Source organism: Plasmodium knowlesi (genome assembly GCF_000006355.2).
Source record: "Plasmodium knowlesi strain H genome assembly, chromosome: 11".
NCBI classification, from domain to species: Eukaryota; Apicomplexa; class Aconoidasida; order Haemosporida; family Plasmodiidae; genus Plasmodium; species Plasmodium knowlesi.
In genome coordinates, this window is record NC_011912.2 from 2,097,576 (window position 1) to 2,120,459 (window position 22,884).

A 22,884-nucleotide genomic window follows, 5' to 3' on the forward strand; every position below is an offset into this window, starting at 1 on the left:
CCTTCCTTCCCCCTAAACCTTCCTTCCTTCCCCCTAAACCTTCCTTCCTTCCCCCTAAACCTTCCTTCCTTCCCCCTAAACCTTCCTTCCTTCCCCCTAAACCTTCCTTCCTTCCCCCTAAACCTTCCTTCTTTCCTTCCCTTTTTCCTCCTATTCCTTTCTCCTTTATTACCATAATAATGTATTATATTAGTACATTAGTACATTAAGAATGTATTAAGGGTGTAATAATGTAATAAAGATGTAATAATGTAATACTTACCTTGTGTTTTCTTAGTTTCCTCTGCTACCTTTTCCATTGCTGTCTTCATTTCTTGAGGGTCCACTTGACCAGTACTGGCAGTGTTCACTATTGGGGTAAGTATGTTGTTTAATGTTTCCGGTGGTAATGTTAAGTCATCATTCACTAAGACGTCGAATAGATTTCGTGAATCACTACTCCCAACCTCGGCGTTGTCCCCTATTCGGAGGAAAGATGTCATGCTTTTGGTATTATTCTTCAGTTGCTGTTTCCGCTGTTTCTCCGCCGTCCCACACATATTATCTCTATCCAACATTACACTCCCTACCCTCTGGATTGCCCTATTCTTACTGTGGTCCGTATTAGCCCTCCCCCGATCTGCTTGGGCCCAACTCCTGATTCTATCACGCAGAATGGATTTACCGAACAATATGTCGCTGTCTGTAAGTCCTTTACATTTATCCAATTCTGCACCCTTCCCCTTATGTCCCTCCAATTTTGAATTCATCTGCCCCTGAACTTTTTGCACGACGTCCCCCAATTTACAGTGATCTCCATAAATTGTAGACAAGGTAGCAGCACCAACAATACAACGTGGGTACCATTCATGAGCTTGGACGGTCTCGACTTGTACCGGATCCGTATTCTTATTTCCACTCTTCAGGCCACTTATGAAATATCGAACTTCCATCATACCTTTACAGAAGGTTTTCATGCTGTGATGCCCATTCCCAATTCCTTCAGTCGGCACTTCCCCAGCCTTAGAGCAGATAGTAGCTAATTCCTTCGCCTCCGTACCCTTGAACCTATCCTCCAACTCCTTCCACGTTTTCATTAATTCTTCCTTCAGTTGTTCCTATACCAAACAGAAGGAGATGGGAGTAACATATACATATGCCCCAATGTACATATATTCATATACATATACATATATACATATGTACATATACATATACATACGTATATGATGTCGTCACCACCACATAAGCACTTACTGTAATGTTCTCATTGGGCTTCAATTTCCCACTATTCGACAACTGCTGTAACCACTCCTGAAACATGGGAGTGGCGGAACCACCACCGGTACCACCATTACCGCCACCCCCGCCACCACCACCGGATCTTCCTGTCACCATTGTTGTATGTCTCCGTCGTCAAAAAAGAACTTATATATATATGTATACTTATATATTTATATTTTATATATAATACATATATATATAGTATATATTATATATATATATATATATATATTATACATGTATTATGCATATATTATATATATATATATTATACATATATTATATATATATTATATATATTATATATATATATTATATATATATATTATATATATATATTATATATATACAATGAAGAATTAAAAAAAAAACCATTACATATGTATTCTTTCCTTCTCGTCCTCTTCTCCTCCTGCACCACCCCACGCACTCTTTTTTTTTTTTTTTTCTTTTGCTACAAAATATTCCTCTATATATATATCCTTTCAATTCGACATACATACATACATATATATATATATATATATTTTTTCTCTTCCTTTTCTTCTCTTCTTTACTCTTGAACCATCTTTCTTCTTTTCCCCCTTTAAGAAGCCTTCTTTCTTCTTTTCCTCCTTTAAAATCTTCTTTTTCTTTCCCCTTAGGAAATCTTCTTTCTTCTTTCTCCCCTATAGAACCTTCTTTTTCTTCCCTCAGGGAGTTAAGTACCAGGCCAAATTATTGTTGTTCTAAAAAATCGAGGAAAAAGAACCTTCTTTCCTTCCTTCCTTCGAGAAACCTTTTTTCTTCCTCCCCTAAATCCTTCTTTCTTCTACCCCCTTTGAAAACCTTCTTTCTTTTTCCTCCTTTAAAACCTTTCTTCTTCTTTTCCCCCCTTTAAGAAACCTTCTTTTTCTTCCCTCAAGGAACCTTCTTTTTCTTCTCTCTCCTTTAATAAACCTCCTTTCTTCTTTTCCCCCTTTAAGAAACCTTCTTTCTTTTTCCTCCTTTAAAACCTTTCTTCTTCTTTTCCCCCCTTTAAGAAACCTTCTTTTTCTTCCCTTAAGGTGATTAAACACCAGGCCACACTGTTGTTCTAATGAACGAGGAAAGAATCTTCTTTCTCTTCCCTTAAAAAACCTCCTTTTTCTTCCTCCTTTAAGAAACCTTCTTTTTCTTTTCCCCCTTAAAATTGCCTCTTTTTTCCTTCCTTAAGAAACCTTCTTACTTTCCTTCTTTCGAGAAATCTTCTTCCTTTTTTCCTCCCTCTAAAACACGTATAAAAAAAAAGAAAAGATTCTTTTTCTTCCCCCTAAAGGTGGCTAAAATACCAGGCCATATATTATTGTTCTAAAAAAAACGAGGAAAGAACCTACTTCTTCCGTTTGAAACCTTCCTTTCCCCCCCTAGAAAACCTCCTTTTTCTTCCTCCTTCAAGAAACCTTCTTTTTCGTTCCCCCCTAATGAACCTTCTTTTTTTTCCTCCTTTAAAACCTTCCTTCTTTTTTCTCCTTAAAAACCTTCTTTCTCTTCCCCCCTTTAAACCTTCTTTTTCTTCCCCCCTTAGAAAACCTTCTTTTTTCTCCTCCTTTAAGAAACCTCCTTTTTTTTCCTCCTTTAAGAAACTTTCTTTTTCTTCCCCCTTTAAAAACCTTCTTTCCTTCCCTTTAAAAACCTTCTTTTTTCCTTTCTTCTTCTCTATGAAAGAAAGAAAGAAAAAAACTTCAACTTCCTTCTCCCCTAAAGAAGCTAAATTACCAGGTCATATTATTGTTCTAATAACCGAGGAAAGAACCTTCTTTCCATCCCTTCAAACCTTCCTCCTTTAAGAAACCTTCTTTTTCTTTCCTCCTTTAAGAAACCTTCTTTTTCTTTCCTCCTTTAAGAAACCTTCTTTTTCTTCCTCCTTTAAGGAACCTTCTATTTCTTCCTCCCTTAAAAAACCTATATAAGAAGAAGAAGATTCTTTTTCTTCCCTTAAGGTGATTAAACACCAGGCCACACTATTGTTCTAATGACCGAGAAAAAAGAACCTTCTTCCCCCTCTAATGAACCTTCTTTTTCTTTCCCCTCTGAAAATCTTCTTTTACTTACCCCTCTGAAAACCTTCTTTTTCTTCCTCCTTTAAGAAACCTTCTTTTTCTTTTCCCCCTTTGAAAACCTTCTTTTTTTCTTCCCCCTGTGAAAACCTTCTTTTCCTTTTCCTCCCTTAAGAAACCTTCTTTTTCTTCCTCCTTTAAGAAACCTTCTTTTTCTTTCCCCCCTTTGAAAACCTTCTTTCTTCTTTTCCCCCTTTAAGAAACCTTCTTTCTTTTTCCTCCTCTAAGAAACCTTCTTTCTTTTTCCTCCTCTAAGAAACCTTCTTTTTCTTCCCCCTTAAGAAACCTTCTTTTTCTTCCTCCCTTCTATAACCTTCTTTTTCTTTTCCTTCCCTTTAGAACACCTATAGAAAAAAAGAAAAGATTCTTTTTCTTCCCCCCAAAAGGTGGCTAAAATACCAGGCCATATATTATTATTCTAATAACCGAGGAAAAAGAAAACCTTCTTTTTCTTCCCCCTCTGAAAATCTTCTTTTTCTTCTCCCCTTTAAACCTTTTTTCTTCTTTCTCCCTTAAGAAACCTTCTTTTTCTTTTCCCCCTTTAAGGAACCTTCTTTTTCTTTTCGCCTTTAAGAAAACTTCTTTTTCTTCCCCTTAAAACAACTATGAAAACAGAAGATTTTTTCTTCCCCTAAAGGTGGATAAAACAACAGGTCATATATTATTGTTCTAAAAGAACCGAGGAAAAAGAACCTTCCTTCTTACTTTCTTTTCCCCCTTTAATGAATCTTCTTTCTTTTCTCCTTTGAAACCTTCTTCCTATCCCTCTTATAGCCTTCTTTTTTTTCTCTCTGAAAACCTTCTTTCTTCTTTTCCTCAAAGGAAAGAATTAAAAAAAAAAATCTTCAAAAACCTTCTCCACTAAGGAAGCTAAAATACCAGGCCACATTATTGTTCTAAATAACCGAGGAAAGAACCTTCCTTCCTCCCTTGGAGAAACCTTTTTTCTTTTCCTTCCCTTTAAAACCTTCTTTCTTTTCCTTTACCTCCCTTAAGAAACCTTCTTTTTTTTCCTCCCTTAGGAAACCTTCTTTCTATTCCCCCTTAAGAAACCTTCTTTTTCTTTTCCCCCTTTAAGAAACCTTCTTCTTTCTTTTCCCCCTTTAAGAAACCTTCTTTCTTCTTTTCCCCTTAAATCTTCTTCTTCCCCCTTTAAATCTTCTTTCTCTTCCCTCTGAAAACCTTCTTTTTCTTCCCTCTGAAAACCTTCTTTCCCTGATCCACTTAAACCTTCTTTTTCTTCCTCCTTTAAGGAACCTTCTTTTTCTTTCCCCTAAACCTTTTTTCTCTTCCCCCTAAACCTTCTTTTTCTTCCTCCTTCTAGGAACCTTCTTTTTATTCCTCCCTTAAGGAACCTTCTTTTTCTTCCCCCCCTTTAGAAACCTTCTTTTTCTTCCCCCCCTTAAACCTTCTTTTTCTTTTCCCCCCTAAAATCTTCTTTTTCTTCTTCTTTAACAACCTTCTTTTTCTTTCCTTTCACCCTTTAAGAAGCCTTCCTTCTTTTCTCCCTTAAAACTTCTTTCTTTTTCCACTTTAAGAAACCTTCTTTTTTTTTCCCCTTTAAGGAACCTTCCTTCTTTTTTTCCCCTTAAAACACCTATAGAAAAAAAGGAAAGATTCTTTCTCTTCCCTTAAAGGTGGCTAAAAAAAGCAGGCCATATATTATTGTTCTAACCCTAAACCGAGGAAAAAGAACCTTCTTTCTTCTTTTCCTTCCCTTTGAAAACCTTCTTATTCTTCCTCCTTCCCTATAAACCTTCTTTTTCTTTTCCCCCCTAAAATCTTCTTTCTTCTTCTCCCTCCTTAACAAACCTTCTTATTCTTTTCCCCCTTTAAGAAACCTTCTTTCCTTTACCTATAAACCCTCTTTTTCTTTCCTCCCTTTAAATCTTTTTTTTCTTCCTCTTTTAAGAAACCTTCTTTCTCTTCCTCCTTTAAGGAACCTTCTTTTTCTCTTCCTCCTTTAAGAAACATTCTTTCTTCTTTTCCTCCCATTGAAAACCTTCCTTTTTCTTTACCCCCCTTAAGAAACCTTCTTTCTTCTTTTCCCCCTTTAAAGAACCTAAATAAAGGGAAAAAAATTCTCTCTCTTCCTTAAGTTGGCTAAAACACCAGGCCATATATTATTGTTCTAATAACCGAGGGAAGAATCTTCTTTTCTTTTTCCCCTTAAACCTCCTTTCTTCTTCCTCCCCCTTTGAAGACCTTCTTTCTTCTCTTCCGTTCCCTTTGAAAACCTTCTTTTTCTTTCCGCTCCCTTTAAGGAATCTTCTTTCTTCTTTTCCTCCTTTAAGAAACCTTTTTTATCTTCCCTTAAGGTGATTAAAAACCAGGCCATATGTTATTGTTGTTCTAAAAAACCGAGGAAAGAACCTTCTTTTTCTTCCCCCCCTAAAGGTGGCTAAAACCGCAGGTCACATATTATTGTTCTAACCCTAAATCGAGGAAAAACAAAACCTTCTTTTTCTTCCTCCTTTAAGAAACCTTCTTTCTTCTTTCTTTTCCTTCCCCTTAAACCTTCCTTCTTTTCTCCCTCAAACCTTCTTTCCCTTTCCCCTTTCCTTCTTTCCTTCTTTCCTTCTTTCCTTCCCTTTCTTTCTTATTCCTTCTCTTTCCTTCTCTCTTTCTTTCCTTCTCTCTTTCTTTTCCTTCTCTTTCCCTTTCCTTCTCTTTCCTTTTCTTTTTCTTTCCTCCTCTTTTTCTTTCTTCCTCTTTTTCTTTCCTCCTCTTTTTCTTTCCTCCTCTTTTTCTTTCCTTCTCTTTTTCTTTCCTTCTCTTTTTCCTTCCTCCTCCTTTTCTTTCCTTCTCCCCCCTCCCTTACATCCCCGCAGACACACCTTACATGCTAAACCCGGAACCCTAAACCCTAAACCCTGAACCCTAAACCTTAAAACCTAAACCCTGAACCCTAAACCCTGAACCCTAAACCCTGAACCCTAAACCCTGAACCCTACTCCTAAAACCGGAACCCTACTCCTAAACCCGGAACCCTACTCCTAAACCCGGAACCCTACTCCTAAACCCGGAACCCCACTCCTAAACCCGGAACCCTACTCCTAAACCTGGAACCCTACTCTTAAACCCGGAACCCTACTCCTAAACCCGGAACCCTACTCCTAAACCCTGAACCCTGAACCCTAAACCCTAAACCCTACTCCTAAACCCGGAATCTGACTTCTAACACCCTAACACCTTCCTCCTAAACCCGGAATCTGACTTCTGACACCCCTGCAACCTTCCTCCTAAACCCGAAATCTGACATCGAACACCCTAAAACCTTATTCCTATACCCCCAAGACATTCCTCCTAAACCCGAAATGTGATTTCTAACACCCCTAAAACCACTATTCCTAACCCCTGAATCTGACTTCTGACACCCCACAACATCATTATCATCCGCGATCTTAAGACAAGAATTTCCCCCTACATTTGTTTTTCACTTTCATGTTACAGATACCTGGTAATTTCGTTAAGAAGTGACCATGTTGGAGCGCGCTGATAACAGTTCTGCTACCCTAAATGTTTATCCCCATGAAGCAACCTACTGGTACAGTAGTATCAAATTGAGCCACCTTCATTTGTTCATCTAAACATAGGTGCACACATAGGAACCCATTCAGAGGAAATTATTTTTCCTCCTTATCCTTCTGGAACATATTCCACCTTATTCTTAGTGTGCGCTATATGTTTCCTTCCCTCACAGTTCCCTCTGTTTATACACTCCCTGTGAAAAGGCACATCTGAATGGCTCGACAAGACATCTGCCCCTGCTACAAAGGGAACAAATTTATTATAACAGCTGCTGTTAGTACGTACATCTACGGAGGTGTGAGCCCGTGGAGATCTATCCCCTGAAGGAAGTGCCCCATCAATGACAGAAGTTCCCTTAAAGGTTGTTCAAATGTGAGTGAAACTTCCGGAGGCCGCCAACAAGTACCACTGTACAAACAGCGCCATACAAATAACACGGACGCTCAACATATATTTCGGACACAAAAGTGGTATGGAGAAATACTTATGGAGTTCGCCAAATATACCCTCGAAGCTGATGCTCCACGGAAAAACACATTTTGCAGTGGAAACGTAAAAGTTCACTTGCTCATAAGTGCTGTGTGTTCAGCATGCAATTGACGTTTTCACCATCATGGAGAGAAATGCACCTTAAGTTGGTACTTTCTCCATTTTTCTACGAAAAGGTATGTGCCAAGATACACTAAAGAGGGGAGAATGAGTACTTTTGGGTGTCCAACAGTTGCAACTCTGCTTTGAACACTTCTCCTTGGAATAACTTCCTTCGAGGGACCCTGCTGTGCCACAACCGTGGCTTGCTTTCTCCTTCCCTTAGGTAACTCCACCCTGCTGACGGTGAGGCGTCCAATCATTGTAGCAGCTTGGAGGGGTCGTAGGGGACTCCGCTTTCCAATCTCTGCTTTGAGACGATTATCGGACGCGCGTTCAAACTCACATTATCGTACAGCTGGCCGTGCTCGTCCAACCCCGTGGCGTCGAGTTCCTTGTTTGGAGACGCCGCCAGGGACTCCAAGTACTCATCTACCAAATAGTAGTTGTAATAGTACTTAAACTTGGAGTACTGATCCTCCGTGCTCTTAAGATTGCAGGATTTTCTGGAGGCGTTTTTCCCCAAAAGGCAGTCTCCGCCCAGCTCGAGTAAATCGTCCCCCTGGTCGTGATCTCCCAGGGACTGATTGTCCTGGACAAATTCCCCCCCTTTCCTACGCCCTAACTGCTGTGAAATCTTATGTTGACTATGAACCCAATCGTCCAACACCTCCTCTGGCATGGCTATTTTCGTTGCACCTTCTTCCACGGGCAGCTTTATTTTACAAGTTTCCCGATACACTGGTTGCCATTCTACGCTCTGATGATCAGTAGAAAGAAATCCGTCTACATTCCTCTCACTCGGTTCCTGCTCCTGAATGCTCTTGTTCTTTGTGAGCTTCGTTTTCTGCATATCCCTTATGGTTTGATCATGCTTGCTCGAAAAGAGCCTTCTGATTTTGTCCCGAATGCTCGTCCCATTTGCTTGTTCCGTCAGTTGATTCTCTGATCCGTTCCTGACACTCCGGTGCACGATGCTCCTGGCCCGATTTTTATAAATCATGGGTTTCTGCAATTGGGGATTGTCGCCCGTTGCTACGGCAGAAGAGTTATTCATTTTGTTCGCTTCTTTTTTTTTTTTTTCTTTTTTTAGTGTACAGTACAAGTGAGAAGGAAATAGTTGTCACTTCAATTGATGAAAAGTGATTCTATTCGTGGGCAGTGAGTACACGCAGACACGCGTCAGAAGTTGTGTATGGACGTGAACATGTGCATCCGTTAACAATCGGGACAATCTAATACGATGAACTTCTACATGCATTCATCTGTTGGTAAAAATGGCGCTCTACAGTTATTCGCGATATTCTTCCATGTGAAATTGTTATTTCTACACGCTGTTATCTCGCTCTTCGATTTTTTGAGTCTACACGAATTGCGAACGAAATGGGAATGCATGTACAAAAGTGTGTAACTACGTGAGCTTTTGTTCTTTCGTGCAAAGCGCGCGCGCACCAATTAAAACCTACTTTTTTTTTTTTTTTTTAGCGAAATGGTGTAAATTGCTCAAGATTTACAAACCGCTGCTGATACATTTCTGTAAAGAAAAGTGTGAATCTCAACAAATTGGCGAGAAACGTAAGCATAGAACAACAGAAGATAAAGTAAAAATAGTTACAACGCATAAAACCCCGAGGCAAGCACGTAGCTGCTAATGTTGTATATATAGCTGCACGTACAGCTACAAGTTTGCATGAGGATGTGTGTTAAAAATTAAATTGTCCTTTCACCCTTAAGCTACGCAACGCGAAAATCATGCATATGTTGGACAAGGTTGGAATGGAAATGCTACTGCCCTATTTGTTAAAGGTCCCCTCTTACTTGCTCCTAAAGGAAAAGGTTCCCGGTTTGACGAATTGGATGTACGTTTTGCAGCTCTACACTGTATGTGCACACCTTGTGCAAAGAAGGGAAAATAAATACCCGCACGGGTGTATACATGTGTGTGTATATTTTTTTTTTTTTTTTTTTTTTTTTTTTTCCTTGTGAACAGCTAACTTACAACGGCACAAAACAGACCACTGCTGCACGCCCATGGCTGCTTAAAGACAGAAAAGTATGACCCGCTTTGAATATTTTATTACAAACAGGTATGAAAATTAGAAAAAAAAAAAAAAAAGTTTCCTTCTATGAACAAATTTGAACAGTTGTTCAGGTAAAATATAATATACACTGTTTTGTAGCTAGCTATAGCTATGACCAATTAGCTAGAAAAAAAAAAAAAAAAAAAAAAGAAAGTTGCACATAGTTCCGTCCGTTCGCTCGCTGCAGAACAGCAAATTACGCATTGACGAATTTTTGCATGCGTGTGTATATGAAATTAGGGCATTGGCACAGACTGCCCGTATTGTCAACCCTTCCTTCTTTATTTGTAATTTGTGTTCGACAGCTACCATGGGAAATTAAAAAATGGGGAATACATATACTGCTGCGTACCTGTTAAAATGGTCTAGAATTGGAGGCTTCTCCAAAATGGGAGCTCCTGAGTGAAGTTATTTCTTGTATTCCTTAAAAATGCTTTAAATTGGTGTGAACACATGAGAGCGACGAGTTTGCGACTTCGCAAATCCAGCAGAGAGCTTAATCATGGTGCCGCTTCAATCGATATTGAGTAGACCACCTGAGACGTGTGCAGCGGAGTACAATTTGTTTAAAAGGTGAAAACTGCGAGGGGGCAATTGGAATGTGGTAATGTCCATATGTGCACGTTCGGCTGCTTATCCACTTTGCATGTTGTAACGGTATAGTTCTTTTTAAGAGGCACCCCCCAATTGATAATTACGTTACTGCGAAATCGGGACCCACGTCGCGTAATCCCATGCTACAGCTAACGAGTGACGGGCATTCAGCATAGTTAAAAATGGGATACATAGGCTATGAATGAAAAGTCTGGAAAACACACATTTGATACTCGGAGCTAAAAGGAACGCCGCTTTTAACAAATGATCTTGCAAAAATGGGCGAGACGCAAGGAAAAACAAAATTTGTCTTCATTTTTTTTTTGAACGCATAATTTTCTAACAAATTGCGGAAATGAGATTTCCATGTGGAAAGAATCCCTGTTCAGCAAACTCGAAGGTGGATTATAAGGCCTTTCCTTTTAAATATAAATTGTACTCTTTATTTTATTTTTCCAACGCAGATGAGGTTCTGCGTATCATTTGTTGAAACGTTTTGTGCGTAGAAAGAAATTCCGATGAATGTCTAAAATGCCCTTAAGCACTTTTTTCATTGTAAAAAAAAAAAAAAAAAAAGAGCAATTTTAAATGTCGTTATTCATATATTTGTAATCCTTCTGCTTAAACGAATGAGCATGAGAAGGAACTATATTAAGCAAGAATATTCAAGAGGAGAGAGCACTTTTTTGTGTAGTATGCCCCGTGTAATGACAGTACATTAACACGCATTTCTCCTCTTATACCAGTGTTGGCCCTGAATCATAATGAAAGACGAAAGATGTATTTTTATCATATTGCCGGACGTTACCAACAATTTCAAAGTAACAAATGGGAAGAGCGACTATGAGGCGAACTGGCGCCCTTTATGCAATTAGTGATGCGGGATGGGGAATAGATGTATTTACAGCAGACTCGTGTGTCTGTTCCATGTGAATGGTCCTTCGTGGGTATATGCATATGCACACGTACATCTACACACACCCATCGTTCGCGTCGACACAGGATGAAGAGGTCCTAGAAAAACTAGAAGAGAAGAACTTCATCATTTTAAAAAAGAAGAAAGTGCATTTGACAGAAGTAAAGAATCGCGAAATAGTTAACCATCGCTCCTTGCCCGTAGGCACGTGTTAGGCAGTGGAACATCTTGAATAGACAAAATGCACAAAAGGAACCAAGGATGGAGGCATACTGATAGATACTAATAACCATAGTAGACAAAAGAACCTGCACAACTTTGTCGTCCATTCCATGTATTAAACAGATGGTACATGTTCGTTGGGACCTATTTGACTGCAAAGCATTTTACCATTTTATCATTTTTTCTTTTTTTTTTCTTTACAAATTCATTACCCCTTTTTCGTCCCCGCGAAGAATGAAATAAAGGAAATATTAAACGAGAAGCCTGAGCAGTACAGCAATATAGGCGAGTTTTACGCGTACGTAGAAAGCGGGCTGTCAGTCATTTCTTTGGTAGAGCACATCGAAGGAAACACGGCGGAAAGGTTGAATTCGCTAGTTAAGAGCACATCTATCTTGATAAAGGATGAAAAATACTTCGAATGGTTATACATATGCACGTGAGAACGGGGTGTGTGCACAGACACGCACATGTACATCGATCTACATGTTTAGCTGTGGCCACTTGACACCGCCTGTTTTTGTTAATTTTTCTTTATTTTATTATTTTATTTTTTTTTTTTGTTATCTCCCCTTTTGGATCCCTCTTCTGACAGCCTAGAATACCAGTGCAATTTAAAGTGCAAGAATGCCCCATTCTACTTCAGCAAAAATGACTGGTACTTTAGCAGAGATCTGAATTACTTCTTCCCCCCCCGGGACGACAATTTTCTGGAAAGAACTTTGATAATATTAAAGCCGGACGTGATAGATCAGAACAAGATAGGTGACATAGTTAATGAAATTTTGAATTTTGGTTTGTTGATCGTCGCAATGAAGAGGGGCATCTTATCAGCTGAGCGGGCGCGCAGTCTGTATGAGGGGTCTGCAGGGAAGGTATGCAGCTACTCCGCACAGAAGAGTGACGTATCGGCACGTTAGCGCATCGATGCATGCTTATTTGTGTACTTATTTATTCGTTTATTCATTTATTATTTTTTTTTCTTTTTCCTTCCGAATAGCCCTACTACGATGCTCTGATAGAATTTATGACCTCTGCGAAGGGAATAGGTTAGACAGATGGGAGAAAAATAAAAGTTCGGCGATTCTGCAACAAATAGACGTTCGCGAAAAGATGCATTTGTAACTGAACCCGGATGTGCATCTCTCATTTGTGCTCCTTTCCCTTTTCTCAGTGTGCCTAATTGTTGAGGGGAAGAGCTGCATAAGGTTGTCGAAGATTTTGTGTGGCCCCTCCTCTTCTATAGTTCCCTTCGAAGACATGCCGAATGCGTGTTTGAAGAAGAAGTATGGAACTTGCGCGATGCGAAATGCTGTGGTATGGGTTGCGGTGCGAAGGAAAAACCGAAAGAGAGGTTCATAGTTTTAAATGTACACAGACATGGGGGAACTGTGCTCTCCTTATGAACATTTTTTTTTTTTTTTTTCGGCGCAGCACACCCCCAGTGAGAATAACATAGACAGAGAGATAAACCTATTTTTCAGTGAAGAAAATTTTTCTGGAGAAAATGGCATTCTGCTAATAAAGAAAGACGCATTAAGTGGAGATGACTTAAACAATCTGCGAGATTACTTGCACGATTACGGATTCAACGTGTTGGAAGAGAAAATAATATCGGTTGACGAGGATACTTTGAGAAGTATGTTTGAAGAACCCATAATGGTAGTCCCTAGTGTAGGGCCACATACGCAGTACGTAATCATCACCCTTTCCAGAGTGAACTGCGTCACGTGCCTGCACTATCTAATAGGAGGAAAAAGCACCAAGGAATCCAAATTGAAAAGGCCAAACAGCATCAGAAGCATATTCAGTCTTGATAAAAATGACATTATATTTGTGAAGGATAAAAAAAAAATTAACAATCTCATAAGACAGTACTTCCTCTTCGAAAAATACAACGAGTCGATTACAGTCGACATGGTAAAGAATTTTTTGTATCGCAAAAATGTGACTTCTTGTGAGAAGGAAGAAGAAAATATCAAGTTGAGGGAGGTCTTTCTGGAATGCTTCACCAAAATGTGTGAATCAAAACCGAGTGAACAAACAGCCATAGTGTGGCTCAGCGAGTGGTTTAAGCAGAAAAAGGGAGAAATAATGGCTGACGTAATGAGAAAGGAGATGGGGAGAAAAATGGGGCATGCGCATGTTTACCCACTTGGGGGGAAGGATAAAACACTAATAGCTGATGCGCGTGAGGAGGAGAAAGTAAAACAAAGTAGTAATATTCCCATAGGTAGCTCCCGTGGTAATGCAGGTGGAGGAACCAAAGGGGAAGGTCCTAACCAAATTAGCATCTTCCAAAAAGCATGCAAGGGAAACAAAAAAATTTTTATCATACCTGACATTTACGACGGTGAAAACAATACCCAGATTAGTAGGGATAATGATGAGGTTATGTTAAAGCTTATAAAGCATTTGGAGAGACTAGGTTACATCAACCTAAGTTTTATCGATCTGTGCATGAAGGAGGAGAAGAAGAAATCCTTGCTAGGGAAGAAAATAGAGTACACGAAAAGGAAGTACAACATGTTGACGGTAGATTTGGTTAGGCGAATTCTGAAGGAGAATCTAGACAGGAATAAATCGTACAGCAACTACGTGTTGACTGGTTTTTACGGAGTGATCGATTTGGCTTACTTGACGAGAGAGGATATAATCCCCACATCGTTTTGCTTGCTAGTTCTGAAGGAGGACGCAAATGTGGAAAGTGAGAAGATAGGGAGTGGTGAAGGGGAACTGGGCAAGAGAGGGAGAGGTGCACACCTGGATTCGTTCCTCTCACTACTCCATGGAGGCGAGAAAAACCTCATAGACCATTTTCTAAATAAGGGTAAAATACTTATCTATCGGAAGGGCAAGAATTTCTTTAACAACTTTCTTCAAAATTTGGAAACAGAAATAGTGATCCTTCTGGGAGTGAACTTAAATCACCTAAAGAGTGAAATAAAATTTCTCGTGGAATGTTATAACTACCTTTTCGTTGATCATGTTAAATTATTTAACGAGGAGAAGAGGAAGAAGAAACAGGGAAAAATATGTGAGGATGAATTGGACTGCTCCTCTGCTCCCTCGGATTTGCTACTGTCCTTCCTCATTGAACGATTGAATTCTCTAAAGGATAAAGATTATAGAAAATTTGTCCTGTGTAATTTCCCCCTTAATATGCAACAGGTGGATGCGATAAAAGGGAAGACTAATGCAAAGGTGGTGGTTTTTCATTTTAACTGCAAGGTCGGTGAGAATTCTGTTCATTCGGAGTGGAAGGAGACTCAACGGGGGTTGCTTGAACTGGGGAATAACAGAAATGGAGGAAGATACAAAAAAGGCGCTCACTACAAGGTGGATGATTCTTTCGTACTAGGGGAAGTTGCTCGATTGAGTAAAGGGGTGATAGTACACCAATTCGATGTGAACAATAAAGCGGAGAAGTTGTCATCAGGTGTGCACCATCTGTTTGATCTGATAAGTGCAGTAAGGAGGAAGGTCATACTAATTTCTAACTTAACATTGAAGAATGTTGATTTTATTGGCCTATATCTGCAGTATGAATACCCTCGTGTTGTCTTTTGTGATTTGAATTTTATGAGTGAGGGGGAAGGATCCAAGGATTATACGAATTCCCTGTGGCATATGATTGACGGAGTTTTTGACGAAAATAATACGAGTGGCAAAAATAAGGAAAGAGTAAACGAAATAATAAGAAAAATGAACAATTTCGTTTCTAGGTTGAATGCGAGTTATTTTGTATTTGGGGGGTTTCCTAGCGACTTAGAGATAGAGGACTTCCGGAAGTTGGAACTCTTTTTCGACATCAAGCTGTGCATATTGGTGGTACCTGTCAGGGGGGATTCTGGTATGGGAATCGGCGTTTACAGGGATGAGAAGCCCAAATCGGCTGACCTACTTTCTCCGGTTCATATACTTCCCCCTCTTGACCTGTTCGACGCTGCATCCGCAGAAGCATCTCCCCTGGCGGACACGGTACTTTGGTTCTCCAGCAGGGGAAATCTTCTAACAGTAGAGGCGGGTTCACAGGGGGGAGAGTACCAGGGTGCGATCAACAGTGTTGGTGGTGAAGCAGATGAGAAGGCTATCACTACTGGAGACTCTTCAGGGGAAAATATTCTCCCCACGGATAACCCAACGGAGAGTATTCAACAAGATGACCAACTGGAGGATGAAGAAAAAAAAGAAATTTTGAAAAAAGTCGAGGACAGAATTAGACCTAACCTGATTTGCTACCAGGCCCCAGACAAATATGATGTGCGGGAGTTTGTAAAAAGGAAAATTGGACGAGACTCCAACGGGGGTTCATTTCACTGTTTGTTCTGTGAAGACGTGTTAAAGGAGTTACCTTTCATCATTGAGGAAAAATCGGAAGGGTATATAAAAAAGCTAGCTGAGAAGATAAAAACAGAAAAGGAAAATACGATAAGGGAGATTTATGTGACGTATCTGGAGGGGCTTGTAAAGCACTCAAGCAAATATCTATTTGCAAATATTGTGTTGTGTGATGTGCCCTTATGGACGGGTGAGGGGAATGACACTTGTGTCGATACATTTGGTCGGTTCACAAATTTTAAGAAAGTCATTCAGCTCGTTCACAGCGTGCAGGGTGATAACGTGTTCGGAGGTGACGCCAGCGAATTCCATGGAGCAAACACTTGTGCGGCGCTGAATGACGATCGGGTGTTTGGAGCCAGTTCGCCTGGGGGCAGCAATGCTCTAGGGTCTTCCCTCGAGGGGGCGGAGATGAGGGACAATGCAGACGAGGCAGGAAACCATAACAACGAGGTAGATAAGGCTGATGACAAGGTGGACAAGGCCGACAAGGAAGAGCTGAATAGCGGGGGCAAACCGAAGGGCAGGTCAAAGCATGCGGACAAGCTGAGCAAGTATAACAAAGCGGCTAGAGACCTGCGAGACATTATCTCTAAGAAACACGCTGACGTCGAAGTGGCGACCATTTATTTGAACAGGGACATGCCTCGAAATACGGATAGTCTCTTCTGCCCCCAAATCATTATCCTGTTCGTTCCTCAGAACGAAAAGCTTCAGTTGCTTCTATCATCTCTGCTATGTTTTCATTTAAAAAATTTTTCCTCAATTAATATGGCGCAGGTGGTGCGTGAGGAAATGGTGAAGGAGCAGATAAGACGGGGGGTGGCTGGTTCTGAGGTGGAGAAGCTGGAAAAGGGCGGCGTCAGGGGTGGGTGCCACAATGATGGGAATAGCGACCATCATAGTTACGAGAAGTATATAGTCGATAGAGCTTTTACATCCCTGCTTGATCAAATAAAGCGAGCAGACAAAAACGTATTAGTGACGGGGTTCCCCATTGTTCAGAACAAGTACAGCAAGAGTGATTACTTCGAGCAATTTCGCCTTTTCAAGCCTTTTACAATTAGTGGCATAATTTCCATCTCCTTTGAAGATACTTATTTGCACACTTTGGTTGGCCATGCCATCCCCGATGGGGCGCACTACGTAGCCAAGTACGAAGAAGTGATTCAAACGATAAAACTGGAGTTCGGTTGCAAAGGGAAGGACAAGAATAAATTGTATTTTGCCAAAATAACAAACAAGGAAGATTTACAGCGTGTACTTGGAGAGGTTACTGAAGTTTTTTCATGCTGATTTTGCAATGTCATTTTTTTGCCACTATTTTTTCTTTGTCTTAGCGAATGCCTATTTGGAGTCCTTTTTGTGAGTATATTTCAGCCTCAGTGTAAAGGCATTCATTCTCGATTTTTTCGGAGCTTCCATGTCCATGCGGCTGCACATAGGTTGTATCGCCGCGAAATCTTTTTTATTGCCGCTCCTCTGGGCCAGTTTGTTCCTTTTCCCCTCCCTGCTCCAATGATAGCTGCGGATAAGGGATCTCAACAAATTGTCCAGAAAAAGTTTAACAAGTGACAAGGGGAGTTAGAAACTGCATTGGTCGAAGGGGCCACCCTACCCTTCTATTTGGAAGTGTCCCCATGTTAGGTATTTCGAGGGGGTTTCCAGCAGCTCCACTTTGCTCGTCCATTTCGCTTGCTCTTTTTTCCTTTTCTTTCTGTGTGACTAACTCCCCCACGCGCGACCGCGCAAGGTAACAACAATAGCCAAAGAGTAAAGCACGCGGCAAAGTTTTCCTCAAAAATAAGACATTTTTTTTGGGGGTGTTCCTATTCCCCCTTCTTCGATAAACATTTTTTATTCAGCAATTTTGATTGTGATGACTGAACTAGGTTGAAAATATTTGGTAGGTCATCATCTTCTGAAGATTACGCAATTTAGTTTTACTTTTTTTTTTTTCTTTGGGCGTGCTCCCCATTTGGGGAATGCCTCCTTTGGGACTTTGATCGATTCGCTGGAAGGGCACACATTCGGTTGATGGCTCTTTTTTTTTTTTTTTTTTTTTTTTTTTGCGTATGAATGCTCCTTCCGTGCAAAGCGGATGAGATGAGGAAAGTAACCTGTGAGGGTGGAAGGGCCCACTTAGGCGACGAAGAGGGTGGTTTGGCCAGCATACAGATTAGCGCGCAACAGAGTGGCCTTTCTCTCCGCTGCACTTGGTGTATTCCTCCCGTTTGGTGGTTCACCAGTTTTGTTGCCTCCTTCTCCAAATGAAAGAACCAAAGTATTTTAGCATCTACGAGGACTTCTTCAAAGATGCCAAGACCTTTCTGAATACAGCCGTTGAGACGAAGAACAGCATTTTCGACGTGAGTAGCAGTGGGGGGTCCAGCTCAGGGGGGAAGAGCGATGGCGGGTTGGAGGGCCGGGGGAAGGAGAGACACATCAACTTTTACCTGAACGACCAAAGTAATAGGGCGGTTTGGCACAAGGACAGCAGCAATGAGGGTAGAACGACGGGAAAAAGCTCAAATAGGAGTGTGCTAAATGGGAGGGGCCTAAAGAGGAGCGGTCCAAATCGAAGTCGCCCAAAGAGAGGCCATCACAACGGCGAAGCGGACGCGTACAAAAACAACCAGTGCTTCTCCAACATGAACCATGGTGCGTCGAAAATCCTCATGTGCTACCAGAACACGCATACCATGTGTCTGTCCTACAAGCCATACAACGAAAATGTGTGTCATGACTCAGCGAACATGAATTATTCGATTTCTATTTTTAAGAAGAGGGTACCGAATTTTGATATGGAGGAAAAGAAGTATGCCTTTGATGGAACAGAGGAGGATAACCGAGTTGTGCGTTTTTTGAAGAAATGGGCATTTTGGCGTTACAGAGAAAAGGGAAGGAAATTCCTATTGATAAACGAGGAAAGGAGGCAGTTGAGGGAGGGCGAAAACATAGGAAGAAGCTCTCACATGGAGGATGGAACGAGGACAGGAAAGGATGTACGCAGGGGGATGGAAAAAGATTCAAACAAATATAGTAACAAGTCCATAATGACGGAAGCCAGTAGAAATTTCAGCACGAACAAAGGTAAAGGCAAAAGTGCGAAGAATGCTGAAGAGGAAGCAAAAAAAAAAAGTGTGATTTTCAATGAAATGAGGAGAAAAAAAAAGGAAAGGAAGAAGGGCATATCATATGAACATTTGCTAACTCCAAGTAGACATGTGTATGATGCATTTTGTTTGTTTAATCCTCGTTTTAAGCAAGGAAAACATCACACAGTAATGTGTTTGCAAGGGTATAATGTGTCTGTGATTCCTTTTGTGAAGGCAAAAAAACTAAAGGAAGAGGTGAATGAATTGTTTAATGAAATAAATCCATGGATCCACAAATCGCTAACATTATCTAAATTGCGAAATTTAAAAATTGATCTTTTCAATTTAATTTCTAATATCCCCCAAATAGATATTTCGACCATCTGTTGTGCTTGGGTCTTCTTTGAAAGGCTCGTTATTAAGGGATACGTCCATAAATCCAATAGGAAGCTCTACGCAGCTACGTGTCTCATTTTGTCGCTCAAATTTTACCAGCATGATGACATGCAAATTTTGGAGAAGCTGCTTTTTTATATTCAAAAGTTAGACAAGAAGGAGAACTTAACGCCCTCGCTCATTTTTTCCGTGGAGTTTTTGGTTTACCGGCTCTTGGACTTTTCGCTGCAGCACACGTACGAGCATATTCGCCCCCACATATATCAGTACCTGGAGTCCAAAGTGAGTTTGTCTACGTCGTTCCGGCGGAGCATGTCAGCACGGCATGTTAACGCCGCATTTGCAGCGCTTTTTTTTTTTTTTTTTTTGCACATCCTTTGCGTATTTTCTGTATACCCTTTAGCGACGTTTTTGTCGCTGTGCCGTCACTATCCAATTACCTATTATGCCATTTTCCCAATCAGGAGCTCAAGTTCGAGGACGTCTATGGTATTTCGGAAGAGGTCTACCTGTGCTCGAATTACCCCAGCGAGGTTTGATTGGCATAGCGTAACGCCTCAATTGGAATAAAGAAGGCTTAGTTAACTCCCTCGTTAAGACGGCTTATCCGCTGTGGGATTGTTCACCCCCCTGGAGACGCTTGCCAAAATGGAGGAACAACAGCGAGGGAAGAAAAAAAACGAAAGCAGTTACAAATTCCTAAACGCGGATGAAATAAATAACCTGGAGTACATTTTCAACAAAATGAAGAGGGACGAAAATGAAAGCGTCACGATTCAGAATGTACAAAAATTTCTCCGTGAAAATCATAATAAAGACATTTCGGATGACCTGTTAGATTTTTTTCACATGTATGGAAGCACCATCAATCTGGAGGACTTCCTCACCGCGCTCAATTGTGATATAAACAAATTCAAGTCCAAGGAGAAAATAAGAAGTTTGTTCGACTTGTTAGACACCTCCAAAAGGGGCTATATATCGACTAGGAGCTTCATACAGGCGGCCAAGGAATTTGAAAATGAATTCAGTGAGGAAACCCTAAAGAGCATTTTTAACATCATGGACTTAAGCAACAGCGACAGAATGCACTTTGACGAATTTAAGAATGCGATAGCGAATATGTGATTGGAGGGAAAAGTGGCTATCAGCATGGATCAAACAGCCAAGCGGTGTCGTTTCGCAGCGGCCATTTCCGTGATGCGTATTCCTCGCCCAGTTTGAACATCTTCACATTTGAGTGTTTGCTCATATGTTTACCTGCCCATTCGTGATCTTTTTTTTTTTTTTTTTTTTTTTTTTTTTTTTTTTCCGTTTTCCCCCGTGCGATGATCCCACAGACAGACTTAACTTCGTGTTTTTTAAACTAAAAAGTACGTTTGCCTTTTTGGCATAAATCATTTTCGCCTTTTTGCAAAATTGTTATGGGCTGAGGTGTATTCGCTCGTGTGGGCAGAACGAATCCCCGCAGATCTACCCCAGGTGTAGTAATGCAGAAAGGGGGTGGGCGCAAAGATTAGGCGCTCCATGGCGCACGAAAAAAAAAAAATAAATAAAATAAAAAAAAAGAAAAAACAAAACAAATCAAAATTCCAACTGAAAAGGGAAGACGCTTTATACCTTCTTCCCTAAGTCTACCCCTTATTGTGGAACCATATAGGAGTGAGGAAGGAACCGTCCTGCTCATTAAAGCCTTTGTGACTTAACTTAGGTCCCTGCTTCCCTCTCGGTTGGGTAGCGTACGATTTTATGCAAGGTCTACTTTTATTATGAACAAAAATGAAAGGATGCTGAATTAATGATTCTGCTGTTGGTCTCTTTTTGGGGTTCTTATCTAAACACAAATTTAAAAAATCCTTAAATTCTGGAGATAATTTGTCGATTAAATCTTCTTTTACCTTTTCGCAAAATAATTGACTCCAGTGATAATCTTGAATCCTGTTCATGATTACACTTTCTCTCTCTTCATTCGTAGATCCAAATGGTGGTCTCCCAAACTTAAGTTCAAATGCCAAAATACCTAATGTCCAAATATCTGTTTTTTGATCGAATTCTCCAAAATTCTGTTTTTTCTTTTGATGTCTGGCACATTGTTCAGGTGACCAATAATCATGTGTCCCTCTGTAATGGGAGATTCCCTTCTTTTTATGCTTCGATCCTATATGTGCGGATAATCCAAAATCCGCAAGTTTGCACTTTTCCTCATGATTGACTAGTACATTTTCTGGCTTCAAATCTAGGTGAGCGATTCTTTTGTCGTGGCATGTCCTTATTGCCCATATAATTTCGAATAGCATTTCTGCCACCTTCTTTTCGGGGAAAGGACCATGTTCGTTGAGGTAGGTGAAGAGGTCTCCGTTAGAGCAGTACTCCATCACGAAGAAGACGTGACTGGAGGTGTGGAACCACGTGTACATGCTGAAGGGGAGTAGCAGAATAATAAACAAATGTACGGAGAAATGCAAATGGTAAATCTAATCACCCCCCCCAAAAAAAAAAATGCCTGCAACAAGACAATTAGGTGAGGACAAAAAAAAAGAGGGGGGGGGTAAGGGGAAACTGATCCACACATCATGTTGTAATTATGGCGTCATGTTTGTGTCTTTTTTTTTTTTTTTTTTTTTCTGATTACCATGCTATGTGAGGGTGTTTCAAATGCGCCTGTAATTCTATCTCTTTTCTCAGCAGGGCTTCCTGTGTGCTCCTTAAACGGGAAGGAAAGGGAAGGAAAATGAAGGAACAAGAAAAACGATGATAAAAATGGGAAAACTGTAGGAAAGAAGGAGAACATGATGAGTGCACGAGGAAATAGGTACGCGTCGGTCCCTTACTTCACTAGGTGGGATTTTGATATACACTTCAGGACGCAAATGAAGTTTGTTCTCCTTTCGCATGCCAGAAACACGCTTCCGTGGGCTCCATCACCCTGTGGGGGGAAAAAACATCGCATAGAAATGAAAAGTGGGGTGTAGATGAGATGTTGCTACGTAGTAATTTCATCGTGCTGTGTTTCTACACGACGGTATCGTGTCTCCTTTGCCAAGGCGCTCGAGGGCTTTACCAAAAATCCTGCTATGTCGAAATCTTTTAAACTGAAGGTGAAGGAATGCAGGCTGCTTTTTAAGGCCATGTCCCTGCATGTGGCCTTTATTGGGCTGCTAACTGACTCATTCATTTTTCTGTGCAATTGTGCAGGTAGTTATGATAGGCGCAGATGCCAATACTCGTTTTACTCGTGCGTGGTCGATGGGAAGAGCGGCCACCAAAATGAACAGGTGCACACATTTAGGTAATTATTTTCATCCTGTGTGGTCCTGTATTATTCTACTTGTTGGTCCAACATGCAATCACTATGCTGTAGGCTCAAGACAGGCACCCCTTATCGTGTATATTAGGAAAAACATGGACTAGTGAAGAATGTCTCTGTGTGGCCGTATGCACACATCAAAAAATACTCCTAAGTCTACATTCGGATGGGTCACTAGGAACGGGACGTGATGGTCAAATGGACGAAGGCAAGCGGTATGGAGCGGTTAGAGGACTGATTGAATGGGCGATTAGCTTGTCAGCGCATTCGTCAAGTGAGCGGTAAAAGAAAAAAAATTAGTTTAACATTATTGATATGCTAGATGGGGAAATAAAACATTAAACTCGTTCACATGAATTTCTTTCCACTCCGCTTGCGTCACCATTGAAAAAGAAAAAAAAAAAAAAAAAAAAAAAAAAAGAGATGTGGGAAAAAAAAAAAAAAAAAAAAAAAAAAAAAAAAAAAAACGCAA

At 40.5% G+C, this 22,884-nt stretch overlaps 6 protein-coding genes across 6 annotated transcripts in view; 3 read left to right on the top strand and 3 right to left on the bottom strand.

Moving 5' to 3' along the window:
• The window catches only part of PKNH_1144700 (SICAvar, type I), a gene marked incomplete at both ends in the record, with an annotated part of 16,367 nt that extends 14,990 nt beyond the window's left edge, over positions 1–1,377 (bottom strand). Inside the window, 2 exons of the mRNA XM_039114164.1 lie at positions 263–1,097; positions 1,237–1,377. Of these exons, the coding sequence (XP_038969782.1) occupies positions 263–1,097; positions 1,237–1,377 (976 nt within the window). The remainder of the gene's footprint in view (positions 1–262; positions 1,098–1,236) is intronic.
• A 6,342-nt stretch (positions 1,378–7,719) lies between these two features.
• Positions 7,720–8,517, bottom strand: PKNH_1144800 (conserved Plasmodium protein, unknown function; the record flags this gene model as incomplete). The annotated part of the gene is made up of 1 exon (XM_002261585.1): positions 7,720–8,517. One exon carries the CDS (start codon positions 8,515–8,517, stop codon positions 7,720–7,722), a length of 798 nt encoding a protein of 265 aa, XP_002261621.1.
• Positions 8,518–10,899: 2,382 nt separating this feature from the next.
• Positions 10,900–16,910, top strand: PKNH_1144900 (nucleoside diphosphate kinase, putative; the record flags this gene model as incomplete). The annotated part of the gene is made up of 7 exons (XM_002261586.1): positions 10,900–10,956; positions 11,138–11,212; positions 11,507–11,697; positions 11,869–12,148; positions 12,274–12,322; positions 12,448–12,590; positions 12,708–16,910. 7 exons carry the CDS (start codon positions 10,900–10,902, stop codon positions 16,908–16,910), a joined length of 4,998 nt encoding a protein of 1,665 aa, XP_002261622.1.
• A 974-nt stretch (positions 16,911–17,884) lies between these two features.
• Positions 17,885–19,647, top strand: PKNH_1145000 (cyclin dependent kinase binding protein, putative; the record flags this gene model as incomplete). Its single annotated transcript, XM_002261587.1, has 2 exons — positions 17,885–19,390; positions 19,573–19,647. 2 exons carry the CDS (start codon positions 17,885–17,887, stop codon positions 19,645–19,647), a joined length of 1,581 nt encoding a protein of 526 aa, XP_002261623.1.
• A 109-nt stretch (positions 19,648–19,756) lies between these two features.
• On the top strand, positions 19,757–20,233 carry PKNH_1145100 (calcium-binding protein, putative; the record flags this gene model as incomplete). Its single annotated transcript, XM_002261588.1, has 1 exon — positions 19,757–20,233. One exon carries the CDS (start codon positions 19,757–19,759, stop codon positions 20,231–20,233), a length of 477 nt encoding a protein of 158 aa, XP_002261624.1.
• Positions 20,234–20,739: 506 nt separating this feature from the next.
• On the bottom strand, positions 20,740–22,280 carry PKNH_1145200 (aurora-related kinase 1, putative; the record flags this gene model as incomplete). Its single annotated transcript, XM_002261589.1, has 4 exons — positions 20,740–21,523; positions 21,738–21,809; positions 21,937–22,031; positions 22,167–22,280. The coding sequence occupies 4 exons, from the start codon at positions 22,278–22,280 to the stop codon at positions 20,740–20,742; spliced, it is 1,065 nt and encodes a 354-aa protein (XP_002261625.1).
• Between the last annotated feature and the right edge of the window lie 604 nt (positions 22,281–22,884).